Source organism: Argopecten irradians, chromosome 2 (assembly GCF_041381155.1).
Source record: "Argopecten irradians isolate NY chromosome 2, Ai_NY, whole genome shotgun sequence".
Taxonomy (NCBI): Eukaryota; Metazoa; Mollusca; class Bivalvia; order Pectinida; family Pectinidae; genus Argopecten; species Argopecten irradians.
Genome location: NC_091135.1, coordinates 58,643,170 through 58,661,068, shown reverse-complemented (window position 1 = coordinate 58,661,068; position 17,899 = coordinate 58,643,170). Strand labels below are relative to the sequence as shown.

Here is a 17,899-nt window from a genome sequence, read left to right as displayed (position 1 = left end):
CGTAATATATAAGATTCTTTATTCTGAGTTGTTTAGAAGATTTGCTGTTTTACAAACTCTATATTGATTGATGGTGAATTAACGAACTTGTGAAGGTGAATTATACCTTCTGGCTGATGAGAAAATACTTTACTAAACATCCATTTAATAATTCACACAACACGCTCTATTTTCATTTATTGATTTTGAGATCAAATGTCTGATAACGAACAACAAATCATTCAGTTCTTGATGAAGATAGAAACCTTAAATTTTTCCATCCAAAATGAGAACTTTGATCCATGAACAAAATGTGTTTACTGTCAATTTAACATCGATAACATTCATGATTGGTCTGGTTTTTTTTATTTTTATATCTCAATGCTAGCTATAAGTCCTGATTTTAGTTCACACAGGTCGGTATGGTTCACCGTTCACAGTTCTAACCCTGTCATTACCTCAGACATGTTGATGGTAACTAACACAGTCTATTAGACCATTAACGTGAGATCCACCCAAATTCTAGCAGACTTTATACCTAAATAAAGTATTTGGACCACAATTACAATACAGGTCACTATATGGTCATCAAAGTACAAGTAATCGTCCGTTAATAATATGATATAATAGTGTAAACGATTTTATCATAGTTTTATGACAAGTTAATGGCTGAATAAATGGATTTAAAAAAAAGACCATTCATGTAGATAAAATACTAAATAAAACATTGACCTACAGATCGGCTGATTTAGTGTGTTTTTGTGGTGTGAATCATCTCTATATAACAAGAAACCTGCCTGAACCATAGCTAATTAGGATTTATAGTAAGTACAATGTAAATAATTCATTTGTATTGATACAATTAATCAAAGAGACTAACTGGAAGATCAGGTCTGGTTCATTTAATAACCAGGAACTAACTGTATAGTCCTATAATTACATCTATAAGTACCAGTGACCATCAGGTAATTGATAAGATATAAAAGTGTGAAAGATTTCATCATACTAATTGTTGCAAAACTACATCAGCTGTATAATAAAGACACATGCATTTGTGTATAAATTTTTTTAAATGCTTTTGAATCTTTTTGTGTTTCTGACACCAAAGAGTTCCAGGAAGATACACAACTGTCTCTGTAAATCTTTAACACAAACATTTGATACCTGTATGTGTATACCATTGTGATGGTTCACACATGTATTGTAAGTGACATTTATGAAGCTGTTAAATGTATAATATGTAGAGGAGGATGAGAAGGGACAATCACTTTGTAATAAATGTATAGCTAAAAGTTCTCCAGAATACCTGACCGTTCAATTTTAAACCTTAAATACCCAGGGTCGACATGACACAAGTTAATGGATCAAGGAAGCACACAGATTTAATGTCCATATACCCAAACTTTAATTATAATCTTTAAACCAAGTTTCATTGAAATCAATTTTCACACATTGGCTTTTTTTCCTTGAATTATTGAAAACCTGAATAATGACATTTTTATGTCCCATGCTGTAGAATACAAGTAGCAACAGATGCAAACATAAAAGAAATACTTTTAAATTTGACTATGTAACCTTAAATTACAGATTTAGTAGAATATTTGATGTCTTACAAAGCTTGTTCCCTGGCAACCAACAGCTGGTTTGATATTACTATTGACCACAATACAAGATTTTGATATAATATCAAATTCTTCCGAACTTTTGTGGATTACATTTTTAAAGGCAAATATAGGTTTCTATCTTTTTTTTAAATTGTTCTCCCTTTGTTATATACATGTTGTATATTTAGTTATCCAGTTTTCTCATACATTTTAATTATTGCCATTAATAAAAATATTAACAAATGTTGGCCATAAGTGTGCTGTATTGCAGTAGTATGTTGACCATAAGTGTGCTGTATTGCAGTAGTATGTTGACCATAAGTGTGCTGTATTGCAGTAGTATGTTGACCATAAGTGTGCTGTATTGCAGTAGTATGTTGACCATAAGTGTGCTGTATTGCAGTAGTATGTTGACCATAAGTGTCTGTATTGCATAATGTGCATAGCTGTTAGTATGTTGTGACCATAAGTGTGCTGTATTGCAGTAGTATGTTGACCATAAGATCGTGTATGTTGACCATTGTATTGCAGTAGTATGTCTGTATTGGCCAGTGTATGCTGGACCATAAGTGTGCTGTATTGCAGTAGTATGTTGACCATAAGTGTGCTGTATTGCAGTAGTATGTTGACCATAAGTGTGCTGTATTGCAGTAGTATGTTGACCATAAGTGTGCTGTATTGCAGTAGTATGTTGACCATAAGTGTGTTGCTGTATTGCAGTAGTATGTTGACCATAAGTGTGCTGTATTGCAGTAGTATGTTGACCATAAGTGTGCTGTATTGCAGTAGTATGTTGACCATAAGTGTCTGTATTGCACCATAAGTCTGTAGTAGTCTTGGTTGACCATAAGTGTGCTGTATTGCAGTAGTATGTTGACCATAAGTTGCAAGTACTGTATTGCAGTAGTATGTTTGACCATAAGTGTGCTGTATTGCAGTAGTATGTTGACCATAAGTGTGCTGTATTGCAGTAGTATGTTGACCATAAGTGTGCTGTATTGCAGTAGTATGTTGACCATAAGTGTGCTGTATTGCAGTAGTATGTTGACCATAAGTGTGCTGTATTGCAGTAGTATGTTGACCATAAGTGTGCTGTATTGCAGTAGTATGTTGACCATAAGTGTGCTGTATTGCAGTAGTATGTTGACCATAAGTGTGCTGTATTGCAGTAGTATGTTGACCATAAGTGTGCTGTATTGCAGTAGTATGTTGACCATAAGTGTGCTGTATTGCAGTAGTATGTTGACCATAAGTGTGCTGTATTGCAGTAGTATGTTGACCATAAGTGTGCTGTATTGCAGTAGTATGTTGACCATAAGTGTGCTGTATTGCAGTAGTCCTCTTGATATCTGTTTAAGGTAATGTTTGGGCCCCGTGGACTTATTGTAGATATGTTATATACCACACATGTAGGTATTAACACACTAACAATATATCTGTAGATTATCCTACTGATGTCTGTGGACATTTAACTGTGTACGTCACCACTGTCATACCTGTCAATCATATACCACTAACTTAATCACAAACATGTCCCCAATCATCGTTTACACCATCAAATTACACTAACCACAAACCTATATCCCCAATCATCGTTTACACCATCAAATTACACATGTGAAGACGTCAGTACAAAGAGATCGGTACATCAAAATGGCCTATATCCAATCATGGTTATAGCTATATGTGACAGTTTTCCATAATTTATCTCGCCGTGGAATTTGAATATCAAATTTCTTTTCAATTTAAAACCCTAGCAATGGATCTTGTCAAAGGTGCACCTCATTTTAATAATTTTAATCTGGTAATTGTACTTTTGGAGTTGGACATATTCATTTGACTTGATTTGGTTATTCTATTATTATTTATAATTATCTGTCTGTGTGCCCATTGCTGAAAAGATTTATACGGTAATCATTTGTACATGCATGCGGATATTTAGTTGGTACAAGTTGTATTTAGTATTGTTTCACTATTTCCACACTTCCTCTTTGTTTCCTAAGCTACATTCAGCAGCTTCCCACAAAGTCAACAACTCTGCCACAATAACATTATAAAATACAAAAGACCAGTCATTCCTTGAACATCAAAAATATAAAACATTAATATGTTTGTACAATATTTTTCTCAAAGCGACCTATAGATTTTTTTTATCTCATTGTTGCAGTAAATTATTTTGAAGATGAAAACAGGAACATTTAATTCTACCAGATGAACAGGTAAATCTTGTTCGTTTGATGTCAGGTAATAAAACGAGTCATGATTTGTGACTTATTAGGAAATGAAGTGAAGAAGTGGTGTCATTTTATTCCTGAGTTAACGTCACATCATTTTATACCAGAATTAGAAACTGCATGTAGTATTGACAAGACGATCATGCACATTATTAAATGTTTTTGTCTGACCAGACTAACAATTGATTCATAGCACATGTACATTATATATCCATTGATCTATTATTTAACCTAAGTTTGACAAATGATTGTGCTGCTTAAGACGCTGAAGCATTTTTGTATGCAAAATATAGGTTTATATTTCATAACTGGTTTAATTGCTTTAATTTCACAGCTGAAATGTATGTAGAATTGACATTTGTGCTGAAATGAAAACTGTTTATACTACCACCTGATTAATTATGCTGTATTACAATTAGAACATTGAAATGAATCAGAAGTGCATTACACTCTCGTGGTTAAAGATACACAATATTAATTTTAAATTAGGTGTTGGATGATTCATTACAGTTCAGGCTAAGTCCAATGCACTTTATGTGTCTGTGTTGTAAGTACAACTGGATGATTTATCTGGGGTATAAACATGTCTATACTGTATATATAATCAATGTTGTTGTTGGGTACTGTCGGACTGTGTGGGACTGCATTTCCTCTTGTGCACTTTTTACCTATAATAACTTACTTATGTGGCCATGCATGGCCACAATTACCTTAACTTCATGCACTCTAATTTATTTTAATATACAGATCAGAACACTGTTTTGGGCTCATATTAGCCAAGATTCAGATATCGCGATGGACATCATTCTCCGATCTTCAGATGCTTGCTTACCAAAAACATGGCAGATTGTGCCTTTAAAATGCATGGAGAAATGAACTGGTTTGTACTGTAAGGTTTTTGACCTTCGTTGCTCTCCACAATTATTTTCCCAAACGATTATTGGGCCACCCTAGAATTTTTTGTTGCCACAAGCTACTATTGTATGTTTACTAATTAAACACTGCCAGATAAAATCCATCCCTCGAAATGAAAAGATACATCTACGTAACAAACCAAAATATATATTCAATTAACATCCATCAAAAATAGAAATTGTATCAAGATTTATAATAATCTAAAAGATTAAAAGCAAATTTAAATGGTCAAGGACAAATAAGACTACAATTTATATGTAGATACACTTTAGAGGTGAAGTCTGACCTATTATAATGGACAAGAAATGCTGGTGTAGATATACTAGGTTAGATATTTTTGTTTTGTTATAACCTGGGGCTTTGAAACAGCAAGTCTTCCATATCAACACTGTTAACAACTTCATATAACATTTTATAGCATCATTCCTCAAATAAATTTTGACAGAGACACCATTTTCATGCAATACATTAAATGATCAACACAATCAGGTGATTCACAAACTCGCAATATGTTGGAAGTAAAGTGACATTTCATTGGATATAGATTACCCTATAATAAGCCATGTTTTCATGAGAGATGCTAGTCCGCTAAACCTGCCTATATTATTAGGATTTTTTTATTTTTTTATTTTTTTTTTTTTGCCTAATATATAGTCAGCTCGCGGTACCTCTTAAAAATGTGAAATCGTAGGCCAGATTTGGCCTACGCTACGTCAGCGGTATATTTCTAATATATCGTCCATGCAATGCCGGGAAAACATACACATACCTATATATTGGGATCTTATGTACTCCACTGCCCCCATGTCACATCCCATTTATGAAATTAAACAACTCTTCACAATGAAATACTTCCGAGACCCTTCTATTTCACATATTTGTAATGGCCGCCGTATACACATTTAGTAGAGCAAACTGCAGCCAATCAACTTCGCTTCCGGTTTTATTTTTAAAAAACCATGTGTAGTTGAAAGATAAACAAAATTCAACTGTGTATATGCTACATGTAAATGCACCGTGAATATCGCGAAAGTGATGCGGTACCAGCAATAGTCGTGTTCAATTAGAATATTTGACAACATGTCGTGTATGTCGACCATAATTTCACTATAAAAACTCTAACTGGCTAGCATTTTGTTTATCTTTCAACTACACGTGTTTTTTTAAAAATAAAACCGGAAGCGAAGTTGGTTGGCTGCCGTTTGCTCTACTAAAGGGTCATATAATTCACAATTTTCATAAAACACCTCAAGACCTTTCCATCTATGAAGCGTATGTGATTCTATCATTTCCAGAATTTCAGAAGAAGATTTTTGAAGTTATAGCCTATTTGACCCCTTTTGACCCCGCCCCTAAGGCCCCTGGGGGTCAGTCATGGAAAATTGGTTAATAGGATTCAATGGCCATCTCATACTGATAATTCTGACAATATTTGACTCATTTCCTATTACAAATGATCAAATAATACTCAAAAATGTGTTTTCCCAATATAAACTATAGTAAACTTAACCCCCTCCCCAGGGGGAAACTAGAGACCCCAGGGTCATATAATTCACAATTTTTGTAAAGGACCTTAGGACCTTTCTATCTATGAAGAGTATTTAATTCCATCACATCTGTGAGTGGAGAAGAAGATTTTTGAAATTTTAGTCAATTTTACCCCTTTTGGCCCCTCCCATAGCTCCCAGGGGGATGGGGACCATATAATTCACAATTTTGATTGGCCTTATGCCTTAGAAGGTTTGTGCAAAATTTCATTGAAATTGCTTCAGCGGTTTTGGAGAAGAAGTCGAAAATGTATATTGTTTACGGACATACGACGGACGACGCACGACGGACGACGGACGATGACGGACAAAAGGCGATTAGAATAGGTCACCTGAGACTAAGCCTAATAATATAGGCAGGTTTAGCGGACTAGAGAGATGCCTGCACACGCTATATGCCTCAAGCTCTGAGGTCAAAGGTTGAGCAGGTAAAATATTTAATTGAAATGTCAGAAATATGACTGACAACTTGTTTATTTACATTTAATATGGAATGCCTATAAGTCATCCATCTGAAACTGACTGTGAATTTATAACCCTATACTGATTCTTATAATGATAATGGTTTTCCCAGCCATAATAAGTTCTGCTGTCACATACCAAAACACTTTCCATATAATGAAAATAATTATGAAAAATCTCTTTTTCAGAATTTATGGAAAAATGTGAAATTTGATTATATCATGTTAAGTTCATCATTTCCAGCTTCCTAAAGCTTTGATGTGTAGTTTCCTTTAATTTCCCAAGTCAAGTTTGTCAGGTTATGTAGCTCTAATACACACATGTATACGAAGGATACAATATTTTTTCTGCCATTTTGTTTCCATTTTTCACCAGTGAATTTTAAACAACAGCAGAAAAAACTTATTTCTTGCTCTACTAATATACCTAAGTCATTTAACAAATTGTAAAGCCAGATTTTGCAAGATTTCTTGTGGGAGACTTTTTATTTTCATTTAACAAACCATACAGACAATTCTATTTACACCTCCTTTATTTGCTAAGGTAAATATTAGATATTTTGATGTCATGTTTAGGAACATGTTCAAGGACTCTTGTCAATAAATTCAATAGTGAAGTCTGTCTGACAGGAATGATATGTGACGGGTGTGGTTCCTGATTACACAACTCAAACACATTTTTCTCTGGTATATAATTACTAAAATCTGTTGTGCTGACTACAATACATAAAACAGATTACAGGCATGCATATCACTCACTTTTCACAAACTGGAGAGTTGTTGCTATATACATATATACAATAGGAACTTACCTACCATACTAATGCTTTGGTTGGTTTGTCTTCAATGATTATGTTCCAGTAAAAAGACATCTTCCCTATATCTGATGTCTCCTTGTGATAGCCTACTTTATAGTGCTACCTCACTGAATCATACAACCAAAGACCACCAGGCATGCTGTACATCTCACTAGGGTTAACTTAAAATTCACCATAGACAAAGCATTACGAAAGATAAGGAAGTTTCTTAACTTCGATAATGCAGCTATGCGCTCTCATGCATGTAAAATTATCAGTTAAGGACTGTTCTTGAAACTGAGGCCAGATCACATTATATTTAAAACTGAGTCTAGAACAGTAATTCCATAACTTAAAATTTCCCATAGGAAAGTATTACAGGAGTAAAGGAATGTTCCTAAAACTGAAGTTTTTTTCCTTATCCTCTGTTATGCTTTTCTATGGGAAATTGTTGATGAAACTGGGTTTTGGTGATCCTATAATGAATACCAAGCGTAACTTACCTGCATAAAACTTGACAAGCCATGGTAAGCAGTCGTTAGACCCCATTTCCTGAATCTTGTGTATATCTCTATATCCAATTTTCTGTAGGTACTCGTTCTGTAGAGCTAGGGGACTGTCAAAAGGTTCCAGCCTTCGAATGATGTCTCCATTAAACTGAATATGGAGGGAGTTTGGTGGTCTCCCACACTGAAAACATATTTTCTGTGCTGTGGTTGACAATGTGGATGGGAAAAGTCTGGATGATTCCGAGTTGGAATCGAACACACGGATAAATCCATTACTTGTGTCTTGGTCTATCCACTGTTTGTCAATACTGTACACTTTATTATTATTGTCAGGTTCTTCCTCCTCCTCATTTGATTGGTCAAGAGCTTCCTTGTCCCGTTTATTGACCTCGTGGTAGAGGTCAGCGAGCGAGTCGGACAGGTCCCACGTGTCCTCATCTCCGTGTTTGTGGAGGGACAACCCAACACTCTGATGAGTGAGTCCCTGATCTAGGAACCCGCCCACGCTCCACCATGCCTCCGCTCCCTGATAGGGGGCGCTGAAGCCATGCAAGTCCTCGTTACGACCCCGCGTTGTGCTCTGGCTGGCGTAGCTCCCTTGGGAACTAGAATGGCTGCTGATACTGACTTGGCTGAGGGAGCTATCACTGCCCCGCGGCATGTCCAAGGTTACATTGGTCCTGCAACATACATCAGGTAAACATTTTATACAAGGCAAAATACCTAATTACATAGTGCAATTCTGAAACAACATCCACTTTGGTCTTACATCGTATTCGACCAAAAAAGTGCCCAAAGCCGCTAAAAATAGGGGGGAAAAATGAAGGGGCACTTAATATGACCAACCTTGACCTAATCTTTTATAAAATTATTGCACATTAATCAATTTACAAATACATATCAAATAGAGAAACCTACATGGTTTTCATACATTTTGACAATGAAAGTGAATTGGGGCCCCAAATGGGGGAGGGGCATTTATAGGGAACAAGCACTTATTGAGCCAAATATAGTAGCATTAGGTACAGTCTCTATCAAAAAGAGGATCAAAACCTCTTACATTATATATATCATGCTGGCATGCAGATACAAGTGTAAAATGCAATCATACAGCAGTGTTTCACAGCTCATTTTATTTTGATTGGTTCTATACGGTAATCCAATCAAGTATATAGATATGATATTACAGTGCAATGTACAGCACTTTAGAAATAATTCAGGTTATATTATTTTGATGGATAATGCTAACACAGACCTGCTTGAGTATCATTTTAATTGGTACAGATCAATTAATTAATCTTAATTATACAGGTGGCAGTCACAGCTTGTTGCAGACAACATACATAAGCAGGAGAGGTATACTTAATGAAATATTAATTAAGTATAAAAGATAAGTTGATGACATTTCAATTCATTACCTGCAGACATGCATAAACATCTTAATTCTACAGACATGCATTAAGACACATCAGCCATTACATTATATTATAATTACACATATAAATGGACAGGTGACGTACCGACTCAGTTCAGGTACAGTATTGAGTATAGGGAATCACACAGTGATATGAAGACAGAAAGTCTAGAGATACATACAACACAAATTACTGGTCCAATAACTGATCCCATACCTTACTTCATACCATCCTTTATCAATGTTCTATACAATCTACATCATCCTCTACCTAATTCTTTTGTCAATTTTTCAGAAGTACGCCTTTTTAAGAGTACACTAGATCCTGTTTTCAATATAAATAGTGTATATTACACATGGTGCTAGTCTTTATATAGAGCTCGTGTATAATTCCTGCCTGGGGAGAGCTCTGACCTGGACTAGGATTGGACTAGGATCTACTTATAGTGCTATAATACTCTAATATCTGTGGGAAGTGACACAAGGCCACTGTAAGGACTATTAATTACACTTTATTGCAAAAAAGGATAAGCCGGCCAAGAGCTTAAAAATATTACTGCATACTTCCAACTTTGAACTTTGACGCTGACCTACAAAATAACTTATGTTCTTGCTTCTTTAAAGTTTGATTCAGACCCATGTAAGTTGTGTATGTCAACCCTAAACTGTTTTCCCCTTCATAGCACCACCATTATATCAGAAACACAATCTTTAAAGATGATGTACATGAAAAAGGTATTACCAGGTATAACACTTTCTTCAGATTTTTTCTAATTTAAATTTTGCAATGATTAGTTCTTCAATGAAACAGGTACTACAAAACAAAATGGCTATAACAAACCTTTTGGGACCAACAGAATCACTTCATTATAAGCAGATTCTGTAATACACATAAACTTCTTTCGTCCCTTAATAGGAAATGAAAATTAATAAGTTATAACCATGAATTCATTGTAAGCATGTTCATTATAAACATGTTTAATTGTATATAGTTACTAAGGTGTTTTATTTGTGGAATAGAATTTGCTTTACTTCTAAATACAACCTAGCTATTGTGGATAGTTTTTAATACAGACAAACTATATTGTATATCGTCCATTTTTTTATATATGAAATATCCGAGCCAGATCATTTGACCCATTTTTTCATTTAAGCCATTCCAAGTCTCCAATTTGATATTAATCAACATTTCCTTGTGAATAAACCGTTAAAGTTATCCTTTATAGTATGTATAATGTTGACACCATGGCCAGCCATCCCTGAAAAGACTACTGTATACAGGAATTTGTAAAAGTTGAAAGACGATATTTTTATGGAATCTTTTCACTACAGAAATAAGAACATTCTTCATATGAAATTAAATGAAATCACATTCTCAATCAAAATTAGCAAAGAGCATTGATTGTAAGGGGTTTTCATACAATATTTTTAAAAAGTCTGCTGTTTCAATCAGGATTACAACATTAAAACAGCAAGCCTTTGGAATTATCAACGAGAGGTCACACAAACCATTGATTAATTTTAGAAATATTCATTTGAAGCTCAATTCACCTATATGATTTAGGATTCATTTACATATGAAATGAAAGACCTTTGAGCTTTTGTTTTTCATTTCCTTGTATCTTTTTTCATTGATTCCTGTATGCTTTTAATTTAATAGTAAGATCTTTTTTCATTGCTGTCATCAATGAACAATAGTAAAATGTTTTTGATAAACATTGCATGTATTGACTATAATCATCAGAAAGTTCAATTAAATGTATGTCAATGTATAAAAGGAACGGGTTAATGTGGCTTGTACAGTGTTAAATATACATGGTCACTGTTACTCAGTTGCCAGAGCATGCTTCTTCAGCTCATTGGTAGCCAAGGTAGGTATAACTATAGGTATAAAACACACCAACTTTAACTGTCTGGATATAAAGACCTTAATAAGACTGTAATATTAGCCTCATCAACAAGTTAATACCCACTATCCACACCCACGAACTGGTGACTCACCTTGGAGAATCTGAGAAAATACTGTAAAACAGCAGGTTACTTATGTGGTAAACAGACAGACTGCTAAAAAGGTACAGCCAGATGATTCAGAAGGGAATGATATTTATTGTCAGGTGTTACATCTATAGGTAACAGACTTACGATACCCTGGCCGGTCACAACTATCCTACCACAAACCCTGATGTGTCACACCGTAGGCCTTCTATCGTACCAATATCTCAATATTTAACCTGAATATTACAACTAAGGTCAAACATTTCCATGATATTACTCACCACCTCAAACTTCAATTTGCAGTATAATGACTTCACTGTCTGAATTTAAGTAAGGTCAATATATAACTTAGGATTATACTGTTTCCAAATATTATAATAATAATCACCTGGTTTTTTAATGATTCATTGAGTGCTTGTAGGACAATGATATCCTTTTAGCATTGTTCTCAAAATATTTCATCAAGTGTTTTTTATCTATATCAATATTAATGAAATTAACATGACAGTTACATATCCTTTCATACCTGCTCTAAAGGATGACTGTAACTATGATCTGGACTTAACATTATAATTAATAAAATTATATGATTAAATACAATGGCCTGATGTTGTTTAGAAAACAAAAGGTCATTATTCTATAAACTAGTTTGAGCTTAATAATCAAATTCAAAACGATAGTGACATGTATAGCTTTAAGTAATGCTCATTGCCAACTGCATGAGGAGGTTATAACTGCTTTGTAATTAAGGCCTTTGTGACCCAGGGGACATAACTCTCACATAATCTGTAATTCAAGGCCCTTAACTCTCTCATAGAGCTGTGCAAACCAAGGTCCATAACTCTTGTAGGGCTACGTAAAGCAAAGGTCATAACTCTTTCCTAAGAGCGTTGTGACCCAAGGGACATACCTCTCTCAAAATCTGTAAATCAAGGGTCATAACTCTCCCTGAATTCATAAACCAAGTGTCATCACTCTCTTATAATTCATAAACCAAGGGCCATAACTCTCTTATAATTCATAAACCAAGGTCCATAACTCTTGTAGGGCTACGTAAAGCAAAGGTCATAACTCTTTTCTAAGAGCGTTGTGACCCAAGGGACATACCTCTCTCAAAATCTGTAAATCAAGGGTCATAACTCTCTCTGAATTCATAAATCAAGGGTCATAACTCTCTTATAATTCATAAAACCAAGGGCCATAACTCTCTTATAATTCATAAACCAAGGGCCATAACTCTCTTATAATCCATGAACTAAGGGCCATAACTCTCTCAGAATCTATAAACCAAGGGCCATTTTAACATAACTCTCAAGGTACTATCTGCAAGGTTATAAAAGCCAAGGAACTTAACCCTCTGTCATGTAGCTCAAATTAGCATGAATGTTAAGATATTTTCTTTTGGTCTATGCATGGGTATAGTTTTGGTTCAAATTTTTTTTTATTATATACATACTAACATGTCTTTTACTAGCTGTAAGTAACAGAAAACATGTACTTTCTGAAACTGTGAATTGATACCTTACAACCAACATTAGCATTTTAATATTCTGGGTTGTTTTTTTACCAATGACAAAACCCATGACGAAATGCAAATCAATCTAACAGCTGCCAAACATAACTCCATCAACATACTCAGGAACATTGTGTTGTATGTACTCTGATCAATTCATAATTTCTTGTTGAAACCTCAAAAAAGGAAAGAAAATATGTTTGTACATCTTTACTGCAACAAAAGCTTTAAAGTCATGTTGTTGTTATTCCAGTAAAAAAAATCCGTAACAGGTTTCTGGATGATTGTTGGGGATAATAACATCTTAAAATTTGCTTTTAACATTTCTGTAAAATGATATAACCTCACCTGTGTTATTTAGAAATGACAATGAAAATATCCAATATACATGTAGCATAAGTCAGGTCTATACACATGTATAGCTGTATTTTTGTAAAAACTTAACAAAAAGGTCATAAAATTGTAACCACATTCTGACTCATGTAAATAATTTAACTGAACCTGACTGCCTCTTATTGCTTGTAGAATATATTAATATGGTATATCAACACAGTTACACTGAGTCACATGCTTAACTTTGTCAGTGCAAAATGAACAATATTGTCATAAAGAATAGCAATAATATCACAAGGATTGGTTCTATTTCAAACAAATTAAATAATGAATGATTTCACTGTGGCCTTGACCTTTTAAACCTCTTTAGGTACTGTAAACTCTCAACATTACAATATATAACTGACATTCCTGAAAACACTTTGGAAACTACAGGTTTATCTCTTGTTTAGTTCTTACATTTACAGTATTTAAATGTTTACATAAACAAGCAAGTTAAACAGCCTCTATTTTACACAAACATGGAAATTAAATTTTCTACATTTTTATCACAGTATTATTGGAGAGTTTATAATGTTTGGTGATCATTAAGAAGCTTATATATTGGGTGGGTGAAAGCCCAGAGGATAGCAGTCTTACAAACATCTTGTAAACAATGATTCACACATATTTGTGGTTTTACATCCCACCGTTATCTATTGTAAAACAGCATTGTCTGAGGATTTCTCCATTAGACATATCCCACTAAACAAGAAAACAGTCTGACATCAGTATGATATCCCACTAAACAAGAAAACAGTATGACATCAGTATAATATTCCAATAAACAAGAAAACAGTATGATATCAGTATGATATCCCACTAAACAAGAAAACAGTATGACATCAGTATAATATTCCAATAAACAAGAAAACAGTATATCAGTATGATATCCCACTTAACAAGAAAACAGTATGACATCAGTACATGGTAGAAATTGATTGTGGTGTTAATGACTGCATGTCTTTCAATCATCACTATCACCATCGTTGATCATCATCATCATCCCTCCCAAATTTTAAGCCTGTGTTGTTCTGTACCATCCTGTATCACTGCCCCACACACATTGAATGTTTATAAAGTCAACATAAAAAGGAAGTCTACAGAATCCCCTCTGGTATATTAATTTATTGAATCCTAATCTAGTGAAGTCCAAAATAATGGCAACATTGTTACTTTTTTTTAGTATGAAATATTAGCTTAACTCATTTAGAAAATTGACTTTAGATTATCTGATAAACTTTGTTCTGAATCAATTTCAACTTCATTAATAAATCATTAATCAAATGGCACCGCCTTATACTTTGCTTTGTTTACTTTATAAAACCAAAGGTGAGCCTTACCGCCTGTTGAAGGGAAGTATAACATGTTTGTAGTTATAGGAACGGCCAGGTAAGGAAGGAAGAGGAGACACTGTATCCTCCGACTCCATATCCATGACGACAACTGTCTACCTCACATCCTCTCTATAAATGGTCTCATTCCTTCTGTAAATTCTACATGTAACTCCTCACAACCTTTACAATCACTACATTCTTCCTTGCTGTATCAATTTCCTTGTATCACAGAATCCTCACTTAAATCAGCTTATGATTGCTTTTAACACCTCCTTTTTGCACTAGAAATTAATACCCGTGTCACAGATTCCTCGGCAAGTTTTTGATTTCTATCTTTGCTAACTGGTAAAATAATCTGCCTCTTTCCTCATGACAATTTGCAATGGTCACCCTGCGAATGTCACCAGTGTCATTATGAATATTAGATTCTTGTCTAGTGTGAAAAACAGTAATGTTGTAGTTTGTCCAGGAATTTCTCCCGGCGGTAAAGCAACTTTATACCACCATCTTGCTGTCGTCCATTAAGCTCTAGACTACACCAATATCCATTATGATTGTAGAAGTGATAATTCCACTGAGGTGATCCACTCAGGTACCTGTCCAGTCCTTGACCCTGCTACCCAGCCACCACACACTCAGTGAACACTTTTCACACTTTCTCCCTAAACAACATTAAGCTAATTGTAATTCACACACCAGGTATGTGTACCGTTACTCTGTACACCTTCATGCACTCCACATATTTTCCAACAAAGAAAGGAACAGGTATCCACAGAGAAATGAGTAGATGACAATAGCAGCCAATGTGTCACCACCCTGAGAGCAGTAGGGTGGACGTTCCTATGTCCTCCGCACAATAACTATAATCCTTTGTACCAAATATTGTAGGACTTGATGACCAGATTAGAGATCAAGAGGTCGCCAGCTCCACTAATTATCCTCAGTCCTGATCACTTCCTACATGTACAGAGCACTGCCAACACACAGTAATATCTCAGAAAATAAAAATTGAAATTAAAAGTTGGGTGTCCTACAATGTAAACATTGTCAGGATTCCGTAAGGTGATCTAGGAAGAGATACACATCCACCGTTTTGTAGGTAAGTAACCAGAGCATGTCCTTTCTCATCCCTATACCCGGTCCACCCAGGTAATCAGACTGTAGCGTCACAGTGTCTTTAAAATTCCTGGCCGGTCGCTCAATAGGTTCACTGGTAATCTATTAGACTTAATACTTCCCTTTAAAAATAACACTACACCATAAAAGCTTTCCCAATCATACATATAATTAATAAGTCCTCAATGATTATCTATGTACTTTTTAAACTTAAGTGTGTGACAAACTACAGGTATTCAATGTTTAAATCCTCTGATCAGATCGAAGGTGACATTTTGTTAGTCTCCACAAATACTGGTCATTTGAAATGAAGCAACCTGTTGTGGTTTTATTTAGTGCACAGGCGTGCGACAATATTACATGTTCTCTGTGTCACAGACATGAACAGGTACAGATCAGGGATATTATGATGTACACCTATAACGAAGATAAAAACTGTGTTGTTTGGCAGCCGATTAATCGATTCCACCTCCATAAATTTGTGGCATAGCTTGACAGTTTTGTCACTGTTGTTACAGACAGATCCGCGACATGAAGGAATTTGATTCGACATCCATTGTATATTAGTCTACCTACTCTCACCACAAAATATCGTTATGCCTCAGCGATCACACATCACACAATACACAGCAGCCATCTATAAGATTTTCTCCTTTTACGATTTCTCATCAAGGATCCTGTTCCCAGACTAATTATTCCACTACATGCAAATCAAAATACACTCTTTGCATGCATTAGACTTTTAAACATGGAGTTTAGCGCCAATCAACCCTATAATTGAAAGCTTATGTAATTAAACATTGAATATCCGACCGGTGTTTACTTTAAAACTTGTAAATACTAATGTTAGCCTGTTCAAATATAACAGTCCTTTGACCTGCAGGCCGTCTTACAAAGATCCTTTAAGCGACCAACGAAGCGCCACAGTTCATTAGAGAAAGTATCTATTCAACATTGGTCACTTTATTGACCCATGAAAAGCTTTTAGGAACTGAAAACCTGTTTGTATGTTTGAATTGTGTCACTGAATACACAAACAGGCAAGCTAAGTGACACTCTGCTTAGACTCTAGTCTACAGTGACAGATGAGGTAATATCAGACCAATCGGTCACAGTCGGCACGGATGATATATCGTGGACAGATATCAATATATACCTGTCTAAATATACTACATGTATAGGAATATATTGATATATACCTTACCTATCTTCCAACATATTGATCTATATCTTACCTGTCTTCACATATATCAATACATATAATAGGAAGAGTCATGAAGGCAGCAAACCAGCATATAATAACCTAAATATCAAAACATCTGTACATGTATGTCTATTTTCTGGTTAAGTAATTTATCCATAATTGATTGATATCAAATAAATAATGAATAATATCAACTCAAATTTCACTTGATATCGTGTCTGTTAATATCATATTCCTCTTAATATCCATATAAATTAATATATATATGTACTATACTATTTTACTTAAGTCCAGCTGCAGCTTATATCCATACCATCACAGAGTACTGTGATTTTGTTTTACCAATTAATCATGATTCTTTAAAACCTCACCTTTTGGTAATGATCATAAATGAAGGTCATTTTTTTTACAAGTTGGTTTTTATTACGGTACATAAAATGGACATATATACTACTTCTAAACCAAATTTGTGCAATTCTGCAAAATACCTGGAACATATAATGAATCTACACAACCTGCATTATTCATGGCACCACATGCAGTTCTATAATACAAACATTAGCCTTTACATTGTACATTACGCCACAAGATCAGTTTCACTATGTGATACATCAAATGGTATATTAAAATTCATAATTTCACAACTGAGAAAACATTCATGCCACAATGAAGAGATTTGAAAGGCATTTGAAGTCTTTTAAAACTCCATTGTTTGTAAGATTTTTTGGTTTGTTTATTTTTACGTCCTATTAACAGCCAGGGTCATGTAAGGACGTGCCAGGTTTGTTGGTGGAGGAAAGCCGGAGTACCCGGAGAAAAACCACCGACCAACGGTCAGTACCTGGCAACTGCCCCACATGGGATTCGAACCCGCTTCCCAGAGGTGGAGGGCTTGTGGTAAT

The 17,899-nt window shown here is 34.8% G+C and overlaps 1 protein-coding gene across 4 annotated transcripts in view; it reads right to left on the bottom strand.

Moving 5' to 3' along the window:
* Nucleotides 1-17,899, bottom strand: part of LOC138316073 (PH domain leucine-rich repeat-containing protein phosphatase 2-like) — a 72,473-nt gene that overhangs the window by 21,517 nt on the left and 33,057 nt on the right. For 3 of the 4 annotated variants that reach the window (XM_069257557.1, XM_069257559.1, XM_069257558.1), the window contains exon 2: nucleotides 8,041-8,726. In XM_069257557.1, the coding sequence (XP_069113658.1) occupies nucleotides 8,041-8,726 (686 nt within the window). Of the gene's footprint in view, nucleotides 1-8,040; nucleotides 8,727-14,683; nucleotides 16,600-17,899 lie in introns of those variants that run through there. The other variant, XM_069257555.1, reaches the window with a different exon arrangement.